This window comes from Choloepus didactylus, chromosome 10, assembly GCF_015220235.1.
Source record: "Choloepus didactylus isolate mChoDid1 chromosome 10, mChoDid1.pri, whole genome shotgun sequence".
Taxonomy (NCBI): domain Eukaryota; kingdom Metazoa; phylum Chordata; class Mammalia; order Pilosa; family Megalonychidae; genus Choloepus; species Choloepus didactylus.
The window spans coordinates 83,373,351-83,384,244 of record NC_051316.1 but is presented as its reverse complement, the minus strand read 5'-3'; the positions used below and the strand labels follow the sequence as shown (position 1 = coordinate 83,384,244).

The following is a 10,894-nucleotide window of genomic DNA, read 5'->3' as shown; positions in this document are numbered from 1 at the left end:
TAAGTGCAGGAGGTCCAAAACGTAATTTGGGAGGCTTTCATGACCAAGAATTTTCAAACTGTAAAACGAAGCCCTGTTTCCCTGGGTAGTGTAAGGTGTACTGAAATCTATGGGGTCTGCAGTATTTTCCTTTTTCCATCAAAAACAACTAAGTCTTGCATCCCCTCCCTTCCCCACCCTCCAATTCCCGGGCAGGGATGTGACGGGGCACGTCCAACTCCGCGCAGCATGGGCATTTTCTAACTAAAGGCTGCCACCACAAAGAGGGGCTTGACTAGGTTGTCAGAACCGGGGTGGGGGGGGGGCGGATGTGTAGAATACCGAGGGGAAGTCTTCCCAATCCCACACCTCGGACACCACCGGTCTAGTCAGGTGGGAACCGACAGCCTAAGCCTCCCTGCTGGTGGCTTTGCGTCCTTTTCCCGGCCCGCCCCGCACTGGGAGGTGAAATCCTCCCGGAGGTCCGCTACCCCTTTTCCTCGTGGGAAAAACTGAAGACTCGTGCGAAGGTTAGATGGAGACGGCTTCGACCTGTCCAAGCCTGAAGGGGAGGGACTCCCAAGGACCAGCCCTAACTCCCTACCCTGCGTCCCTCTCATACTCATCCTAAACCCAGCCTGGAGGTGCAAGAACCCCAACCTTCTGGGGCGGCTCCTCCCCCCAGAACTACACTTCCCGGCAGGCCTGAGGCCGAGTCCCGCCCGCAGGCGGGTAAGCGACCGCCCAGCGGGGAGGGGGGCCGAGCCCAGAGGTGCGCGGCGTGTGGCCGGCCAGAAATGCCAGGGGCAGAGTACCCAGCAACGGGTGGGAGGAGGGGAGAGGGGCGGGGCCTCAGGTCCTCGTGACAATATGGGCGGAGGGTTCGGCGCCAAGGGCGGGGCTGCACTCGGAGGAGGCGAGACTGGACCGGCCCGGCGGGGCCGAGTGGCCCGAGGGCGGGGCCCGAGGAGGGCCCCCGCTCTCCCCAGGCGGCTGCGCCGCGCGGCGCGCCGTGGCATCTCAACTCCGGCTGGCTCGAAGGTGATCTGCGGGAGCCCCCCCTTCACTCCCACTTTTGCGGGGCCGTCACTGCCGTGAGTGAGCCCAGCGGGATGCCCTTGCGGGACTGCTGAGGGCGCCCATTCCTGAACTTTCGCTCCAGCCGATAAGTGGGCGGGGCAAACCTGGACACCTGGGCCCCTCCTCGGGCCGCGGTTCCTGGAGGGCGATCAGCCCCCTTTGCCTCCTTGACAGTGTAGCTATGGGGCGGGGCGCTGGGGGTGGGTGGGGACTATTCCAGGCTGTAGGCGCCGTCACTCGATCCCCGAGAATATTTTCGCCGGGCGGGGGAGGAAGATGGGTCGGATCGAGTTGCCTTTGACATTTCCACTCTCTTGGGAACTGTGTCCCACAAAAGACACAACTTGGAATGGCCTCCCCTAGGTTGAGCCGGACTGGGCTCTCCTTCAGACGGGACTAGGGGCTGGCAGCCAAGACTGAGGTTGAGTGGGGAGAGGCTCCGCAGGGGCAGAGCCCAAGGAGGCAGGCCCCGCAGAGCCCGCCTGCCGGCATTAGCCTAAGGTTGGTGGATGCAGGAGCCGGTGAATGACAGGGGTCTTCAACATTAACCAGAACCAAAGAGTTCCTCCGCCCACCTACCCCTTCCATAAATTCCTTGCCCACAGCCCCGGTATCAGATGCATTAAAATGGCCCCGTTTCCACTCCTAAGAAGGCTTCTTGGTCTGCCTAGAGCAAGCAACAGCACCAGTCCTTAGGAAGACAGGCCTCATGGTGCCCACACCCACCTGATGGAAGCCTGTCTCACCCTCTCTTGGCCACAGAGCCTCTTTCACCCACTGCATTCAGGCAGCCAGGTCATACCATTATCTCCCATCTCCCAAATCTTAACTGTGGAAGGTTGAGCTGGGGTTTTGGATTCAGGCAACTTGCTACCTGGGTGACTTCAGAAAAGTCCCTTTCCCTGTTTGGGATATTGTTTCCTCATCTGTAAATGGGCACTGTATCTATGCCTGCCACACAGCCCCATTATTAGGCTAGGATGCTATGATGGCATTTGGGACTCCAGCCTGGGGCCTGCATGGAGTAGATGCTCAGGTCTGTGGGCTCCTGTCCTTCATCAAAGAACCTTGGAATCCTAAAAAGTGAAGACTCGTAGATCCTAAGTCTTGGAAAGGGCTTTTGAGGCCACCTTGGTGGCCTCTCCATGCCTCCAGGGAACCATGAGATGGGCTGACTTAATATGAAAGCTTTGGATGTGGGTGGGGTGGTCACTGTCTTATTCAGCTATGGACCCTCTCCTCTCATTCCCTTGGTTCCCAGAATGCAGCCTTGGTTGCCTTGAATCAATGAATATAAATGCACAACAGGTCTGGTGTGGGCCACCTAAGGCCTTCTTTGGGTTCTGCTCAGCTTGAGGGCATCAGTTAAAGGCCACTGCCTGCATTTTCCAGGAGGGCTTTTCTAGCCTGTGCCTACAGGAAGGGGAGAACTTCATGGGGTAGGAGAGGCAAGCTAAATTGTGTGCACAGAATGTGCTGAGAGGAAGAGGAATAAGAAGCTGTCTCAGACCACAGGGCTGACCAGCTTTAGGAAGTTGAAATGAGGGGGCATGAGAATGAGGCCCTGAGATGACACCTCTCTGGGGGGAAGGAGGAGGAAGGATTGTAGGTGGCTGTGTATTGATATCTGAAAACAAAGTTCTGATCTGGCATTGTTGATAGTCTCTGCACGGGGTAGGTGGGGGAGGTGAGGACCCTGAGTATTTCCGGCACCTCCTTGGAAGGAGCTGGGGACTTAAGAGACAGACACTTGCATTTGGGAGGACACTAATTACTGTTTGCCAATCTCTCTCTCTTCCTTCCCCCAGCTGAAGCAGGTAGGTAGGCAGACTGGCTGGCAGTGTTATTCTTGTTGTGCGCCTAACTTGTGCTATTTCTTTGTTGTACTCTGCCCTGAGGCCTGGGACAGAAAGGTCAGTAGCCTTGAGCAGCAGATACACCTCCCCCCAAGCTTATGTTTCCCTGCAGCCATATCCAGATGATTATTGTGTGTGGGGGTGGGGTGGGGGTGGGGGGTGGGTAGGGGGTGCCTGATCCCTGGAGAGCCAGTAGGTAGGGGAGACGTCTTGGGCCAAGTTGGGTGGTTGGTAAAATCTCCTAAAGCATGTGGCCTGAAAGATTAAGTTGGGCAAGGAATGAGCTTGGAGATAGGATAGCCCTGAATGGAAATGAATCCAGAAAGGCAGCTGAGACCACGTCATGCCTGGAGCCTCCATTGCAAGGCCCACACTTCTGGATTTCATCATGGGGTTCATGAGCAGTACTGTAAACTAGGGAGAGAGATGGGGTCTGGTAAGCGCTTTAGAAAGATCACCATAGTTGCTGCAAGCCAGAGGCACTGGAAGAAAAGAAGCTGGGGGCAGGGAGGCCTCCTGGGGAAGTGTTGAAATAATACAGGGGAGAAGTGAGAATGCCCAAACTAAAGCAGAGGCAGCAGGACGATGGGTGAGTGGTGGAGACAGAGCCAGGAGGCGGCTGACCCACAGAGAGGTGTCATCTTGGGGCCTCATTCTCATGCCCTCTCCTTTCAAATTCCTAGGCTGGTCAGCCCTGTGGTCTGGAACAGCTTCTTATTCCTCTTCCTCTCAGCACATTCTGCGCACACAATTTAGCTTGCCTCTCCTACCCCATGAAGGACTCCCCTTCCTGTAGGCACAGGCTAGAAAAGCCCTCCTGGAAAATGCAGGCAGTGGCCTTTAACTGATGCCCTCAAGCTGAGCAGAACACAAGGCTTTAGGTGTGGCAGGGAAATGGACTTGGTGACTGATGATTCAGAGCAGGGTGGAATTTGAAGGCAAAGAGGGTGAGATCTGAGAAGTGACCTTGGACTTAATGTCTGAACCCAACCCTGCCTCTACCATACTGGGCCCTGAGATTCAGCCTGGTTTGGGATATCTTCTCTAATCTCCAGATTAAATATGATTTCTGACTCAAGATCAAATTCCATGCCTAAGCCGTATCCCCTTCTCCTCTCTCCCTCTGGGGACAGAGGCCAGGCTACTGCCATTAAAAGTCCCAAGGAGCTGGCTGATCTATCCTCTTCTCCCCCCATGTCCATACGTCTGAGATACCAGTCCCTCTCCAGTTCCTTCCCCTTCTCTTCAGCTTGAACCACCCCCATGTGTGATTTCAGAGAGAATTCTCTGGGTTTGTTTTCCCACCAGGAAAATGGGGATGTATGCCACTTGCCTCTCCCTGTTCACAAAATCTTGCTTAATTTTGGCAAGCATTGGGGCCCATGAGAAAGGGTGGTAAGCCACAGGTGGATAATCCTGGTGAGTCTCATCTTCACCACTGGCCATGCTGGTCACCTGCCACTGGTCAGGCCTTTCCCAAAGTAGACAAGTCTTCTTTCTAGCTGTAGTGAGCGGGAACACTAGGGAAGTGGGAAAGCTCAGTTCCATCTCTCTCTTCCCATTCCAGACTCCCAAAGACCAGGTTCAGATGGGCTTGGTGGAGTGGCCCCACTGCCCGCTCCTTCCTTAGCTGGGAACTGATGCCCGGGGGCCCTCAGGAGAAGAGCCAGGCCTACCCCCGCTGCCGCCCTGGTAGCCACGCGGGCCAGAAGAGCCCCGAGGACGCTGCAGCTGCTGCCATGTACACTTTCCTGCCCGACAATTTCTCGCCTGCCAAGCCCAAGCCCTCCAAAGAGCTGAAGCCGCTGCTGTGCTCCGTGGTGTTGGGGCTGCTGCTGGTGTTGGCCGCAGTCGTGGCCTGGTGCTACTACAGTGCCTCTCTACGCAAAGCAGAACGCTTGCGGGCCGAGCTGCTGGACCTCAACCGGGGCGGCTTCTCCATCCGCAACCAGAAGGGCGAGCAGGTCTTCCGCCTGGCCTTCCGCTCGGGAGAGCTAGATCTCGACTCCTGCAACCGCGACGGCGCCCTCCTTGGTTGCTCACGCACGGCCCAAGGGCGCCCACTGCACTTCTTCATCCAGACTGTGCGACCCAAGGACACGGTCATGTGTTACCGCGTGCGCTGGGAGGAAGCAGCACCTGGGCGCGAGGTGGAGCATGCCATGTTCCTGGGCGATTTGACGGCGCACTGGTACGGCGGTGCTGAGATGAAGACGCAGCACTGGCCCATCCGCTTGGACGGCCAGCAGGAGCCACAACCCTTTGTCACCAGCGATGTCTACTCCTCCAGCGCCGCCTTTGGGGGCATCCTTGAGCGCTACTGGCTGTCATCGCGTGCAGCCGCCATCAAGGTCAACGACTCGGTGCCCTTCCACCTGGGCTGGAACAGCACAGAACGCTCGCTGAGGCTGCAGGCGCGCTACCACAACACACCCTACAAGCCGCCCACTGGGGGCACCGCAGCGCCTGAGCTCAGCTACCGGGTGTGTGTGGGCTCGGACGTCACCTCCATCCACAAGTACATGGTGCGGCGTTACTTCAACAAGCCGTCGAGGGTGCCGGCACCCGAGGCCTTCCGGGACCCCATTTGGTCCACGTGGGCTCTGTACGGGCGCGCTGTGAACCAGACCAAGGTGCTGCATTTCGCCCAGCAGATCCGCCAGCACCGATTCAACAGCAGCCACCTGGAAATCGACGACATGTACACTCCCGCCTATGGCGACTTCGACTTCGACGAGGCCAAGTTCCCCAACGCCAGCGACATGTTTTGCAACCTGCACGATGCCGGCTTCCGCGTCACGCTCTGGGTGCACCCGTTCATCAACTACAACTCGTCGCGCTTCGGCGAGGGCGTGGAGCGCGAACTGTTCGTGCGCGAGCCCACTGGCCGGCTGCCAGCGCTAGTGCGCTGGTGGAACGGCATCGGCGCCGTGCTTGACTTCACGCGCCCGGAGGCCCGCGACTGGTTCCAGGGGCACCTGCGGCGGCTGCGCTCACGCTACTCTGTGTCCTCCTTCAAGTTCGATGCAGGCGAGGTCAGCTACCTGCCGCAGGACTTCAGCACATTCAGGCCGCTGCCCGACCCCAGTGTGTGGAGCCGGCGCTACACCGAGATGGCACTGCCCTTCTTTTCGCTGGCCCAGGTCCGCGTGGGCTACCAATCACAGAACATCTCGTGTTTCTTCCGCCTGGTGGACCGCGACTCGGTGTGGGGTTACGACCTGGGGCTGCGCTCGCTCATCCCCGCGGTGCTCACCGTCAGCATGTTGGGCTACCCATTCATCCTGCCAGACATGGTGGGCGGCAACGCGGTGCCCGGGCGGATGGCGGGCAGCGGCGATGAGCCGGAGCGCGAGCTCTACGTGCGCTGGCTGGAGGTGGCCGCCTTCATGCCCGCCATGCAGTTCTCCATCCCGCCCTGGCGCTATGACGCCGAAGTGGTTGCGATCGCGCACAAGTTCACCGCGCTGCGGGCCTCGCTCGTGGCGCCGCTATTGCTTGAGCTGGCGGGTGAAGTCACCGACACCGGCGACCCCATCGTGCGCCCTCTCTGGTGGATTGCGCCTGATGACGAAACGGCTCACCGCACTGACTCGCAGTTCCTTATCGGGGACACGCTACTTGTGGCGCCCGTGCTGGAGCCGGGGAAGCAGGAGCGCGACGTCTACCTTCCCGCCGGCAAGTGGCGCAGTTACAAGGGCGAGCTTTTCGACAAAACGCCAGTGCTGCTTACCGACTACCCCGTTGACCTGGACGAGGTCGCCTACTTCATCTGGGCGTCCTGACCGGCCCAGGCCACTGGGCCACGGGAACCCCACAGTTCTAACCCCGAGCCTTCTTCCAGGCCCTTAACCTTCCATCACAGCAGCTTGGTGTACCCCCAGGAACCCTGTGTCCCCCACTAAGTGGGTGTTGACAGTAAATGTGCTCAAGCAGGGGCCTGGGAGAGGGGGCGCCAACCTCCCACTCCAAAGTACAATCTTAACCCCACTCCCCCTTCCCTTCCACACTTAACTCCAGTCTGCAGAAACCTCCTCCCTGGGGTGGGAATGAGAGAGTTCCGAAGAAAAGGGTCAGCCGTCTTCCTGTTCCACACTTTTTAAAGCACAAAGAGAAACCTGTCCCTCCATTCTGGCCTGAGTGCCCATCTTTGTCCTCTTGAGGTGGGGGCTTGATTTTCTTTAAGATCCCCAAATAACTTTTTGCCACAATTAGAAAGGGCACATTCTTAATGTTGGAAGCCAGGCCCTGAGTTCCCAACACTGGCCCTGGCCTCTGAGTCTGAACTGTGGCTGACCTGGGGAGAAAGGATGATATGCTTGGCCAACAAGGAGGAAGGAGGTCCCAGGGGACCAGAGGACTGGTCTCAGCATGGAGCCAGCATTATTGTCCCGTTTATGAAGAGACTGCGAATACTGCACTGACCCATATCCGTGTACACGTGTGGGTTCAGCCCTGGGCCAGGGCCCTGAACCCTGGCCTGAATGACACAGATTTGCAGGGCCATGCAGTGCCAGGACTTGATGCCTTAACTCACGAACCTGTGTGTGTGTATGAGAGAGAGAGGAGAGAGAGAGAGAGGGAGAGAGTGAGAGCAAGCAAGAGAGAGAGAAAGAGAGAGACTATGTATCCCTGAGTCAATGGAATGAACACAACATCCCTGAGGTTCTATAAGCCTGGGGGGGGGGTGGGGGAGGGAAGGGGCAGGGAGCAAATTTGAGACTGTGCTTGTTGAGCCTGCCCCCTTCCCAGATGGAGTCCCTGAGACTCTGGTAGGAAATCAGAAGCCCTTTCAAGATTCCTCAGCCACCTGCAGACATGGCAAGGGTGTGGCCTAAAAGGGAGAGCAGATCTTATTCTGGTGGCAGTGTGCTGCAGCACAGCACATGAGCTGCACGCACACACTGACGCCTCCTAATACACACACAGGGAAGGTCTTTCATCTCAGCCATTTTCCCTTGCTAAGTAGAACAACCTTGGCCAGAGTGAGATCTTCCTGACTTTGTAGCTGGGTCTTGAGGAGGAGTGGCTTGCCAGAGAGGAGTGGTGGGAAACAGGGTGGGGCTCAGCTTCCCTCAACAGCTCTGACAGCAAAACCAGCTCCCTACCCCCTGGAGTCTCTTTAACCACTCCCCACCCCCTTTATTTTCTCAGGGTGGTGAGTGCCTGATGAAAGCTTTGGGGTGCCTATTTTGAATGCCAGTTTTACCACTCATCCACAAGCTGTGTGAACTTGAGCATGCTGCTTAACCTCTCTGAGCCTTGGTTTCTTTATCTGTAAAATGGTGATAATAATGCCTACCTCCTAGGTGGTTGTGAGAATTGTAAGCACAGATGTATGTAAAGTGCCTGGCATAAAGTAGGTGCTCAATAAAAGGTAGCTATTAAATCATAATTTATTTTCTTGCTGAAAAACAAGGATTCTTCTAGGCCCCAGCTCCCAGACCAACTGGCTTCCTATGAGCCTACTTGTAACACTTCTCTCTTTACCTTCCCCTCACCACAAACCTCTGCAGCTAGCACCCAGTTGAGTTCTGAGTTTGTGACCCAAAGGACACTGTGGTCTAGGAAAGAGGCAAGGGGAGGGTTATCTGATGGTGGGATGTCAGGAACCAGGATTCCTGGATCCCCAGGATATGGGGAGGGAAGGCGAAGGAAGGATTTCCTTCCCTTTTGTCAAGGGCCTCTGCTAATCGGTACTCACTGATGAGCCTCCCTGGGCCTTGATGCCCAGCCGTGTGCTGTGGAGTGACTGCAGAAGGCAGATACTCAGGCCAGGCTCTGGGAAGTTCCCTAAATGGCTGGAGAGCATGCCTCACTCTTGGTTGGCCCACCAGCTTTCTATGTTACCTGAAGCCAGTTTACCTAACCTCTCTTCATCTCTAAAATGGGATTTCCTGGATTCATTGAGATGTGTCTGTAAAGCACTTATGCAAAGACCAGCATAGAGTAAGAGCTCAATAATGGTAACTCCTATTAACACTTATAAACAAGGAATAGAGAGAGAAAAGCTTTGCCAAGAACCTGTGTTGTCCAATATGGCTGCCACTTGCTACATGTGGTTCTTAAATTTAATTTGAAAGTTAATTAAAAGTAAATAAAATTTTCAATTCAGTCCCTCAGGCTTACTAGCCACATTTCAAGTGTCCAAAAATGACTAGTGGCTAGTGGCTAACATATCAGACAGTGATTATAGAATATTTCCACAATTGCAGAAAGTTCTATTGGACATCCTTGGACCAAGCATTATACGCTGTGTGAGATGGCAAAGGGAGAGAGAAAACAATCTGTGAGGGCCCCCTGGAGGAGGAGGAAGACCCTTTAGGAGGGCATTGAGGGGTAGGGATGTTTTAACAGCCTGAATGTGGGATGGGGCACACTGCACACCATGCCCACTAAGCACTCACTGTGTGCTGGGGCAGGGTCAACCAGTAGGGTGCTTGTTTCTATTTGATGCCTTCTGGCCCTTGACTTGGGATCTGGTTTCTAGTCAGACCTCTGCCACTGACTCTGTTAATCACAAAAGCACAGATGAGTAAACTGAAGCTCTGAGAAAGGAAGGCTTTGACTCGAGGTCACACAGAAAATTAGTAACCAAGGCTGGACTGCAACCTTGGTGTCCTGCTTCCAGAAGCCTAGAATTTCAGACCCAACATTCGCAGACCTTTCAGTGTCATGGACCAACCCTGGCCTGTTTTCCTCCAAGGCTGGGGAACCAGCTGAAATCTGCATCTCTGAAGCTGCCACCCAATGGACTTGGTCCCACTCCTAATTTCCCCTCCTTCACTGACGCCAAAAAAGAAGCATTCTAAGGTCGGCCGGGGAAGGGGTGGGGTGGGGTGGGTGGGGTGGTGGTGGTGTGCTGGAGTAACAGGAACCGCAAGAAACAGCTGGGTCTTAGAGAGGAGGAGGGAGGGAGCTGAGCTGGAGAGCACCTCTACTCCTCCCCAGGATACCAGGGACTCTGGACCCTTCTAGCCTTGTCCAGTCCCCTGTCCTTGCCAGTGCCTCTTGTGCATTCCAAGTTTCTCTCTCCTCACATCTGGATCTAGGGACCTTCCCCTCCTCCCTGGAGCGTCCAGCAGCTTTGTCATGACCAAAATTTCTCATCAGTTTCCTCTGTACTCCTGGGCTGGGGGTTGTGATATGCAGGAATAGGGAACCCCCTTCTTCAGAGGTCGTGGGGAAGGATTTAGGTAATGGACAGGACAGTGTGGCCATTGCAGGAAAACTGGGACCGGGACTAAGACCCGCATTTTGTGACCCTGTGTTCCTTGAGAGTTTACCTCAGCTTCCCTTCCAGCACCACATGAATGGGCTGAACCCTGGCTAATCCTTCTTCTCCAGCCCAAGATATGGGTTTTCTGGGAGGGTCTTTGCCCCTATTCCCCACACTTGGGAAAAGTATCTCTGATTCCTGGCCCTGGCATGCCCCAACATGCCTTCTTCCACTGGCTTCCCCTCACCAAGCTCTCTGGTCCCTTCTGCCCTCCCCAAGTCCAAGGCCAGAATCCTACCTCTCTGTCCCCTGGCCACTGCCCCATAGCAGAACTTAGCAGTTCTAGCCTGGACTACTACAGAAGCCTCCTAACTCACCTCAATCTTGGACCCTTCAGTCCAATCCACACAAGAGCCAAGGAAATCTTTCTAAAACCTAATATCACTCAGGGAAAAATCCCAGCTATGGCACATTCAAGATCTCTAAGATCTGGAACCTTCTTGCACCTGTCTCTATTTGACTTATGCACACACACCCAAGTATATTTTGAAAAGCAGTTGAAGAAAATACCACCTTCTGTTCTGGGAACAGCTGCACAGCCCGTCCCAGCTAGGGGAGGCCCGCCCAGTTCCAGCCTTGAAGGAGAAAGCAGGGGCAGCTGGGTGGTTTCCTTTCCCGTCATTGTCTGGCTCAGTGGGACGGCTGCTGACACCCTATTTCTCCCACTCACACTCCAGCTACCAGGGAACAACCTATTTTT

At 55.6% G+C, this 10,894-nt stretch overlaps 1 protein-coding gene across 2 annotated transcripts; it reads left to right on the top strand.

Annotated features, from left to right (window-relative positions):
* The first annotated feature begins 866 nt into the window (after positions 1-866).
* MYORG (myogenesis regulating glycosidase (putative)) lies at positions 867-8,310 on the top strand. 2 transcript variants are annotated; one of them, XM_037798432.1, is made up of 2 exons: positions 867-1,073; positions 4,483-8,310. In XM_037798432.1, the coding sequence occupies exon 2, from the start codon at positions 4,556-4,558 to the stop codon at positions 6,698-6,700; it is 2,145 nt and encodes a 714-aa protein (XP_037654360.1). In that variant the 5' UTR covers positions 867-1,073; positions 4,483-4,555; the 3' UTR covers positions 6,701-8,310. The 2 variants fall into 2 exon arrangements, with proteins under 2 accessions (XP_037654360.1, XP_037654361.1); XM_037798433.1 differs by having other exon boundaries at positions 869-1,020.
* Positions 8,311-10,894: the final 2,584 nt, after the last annotated feature.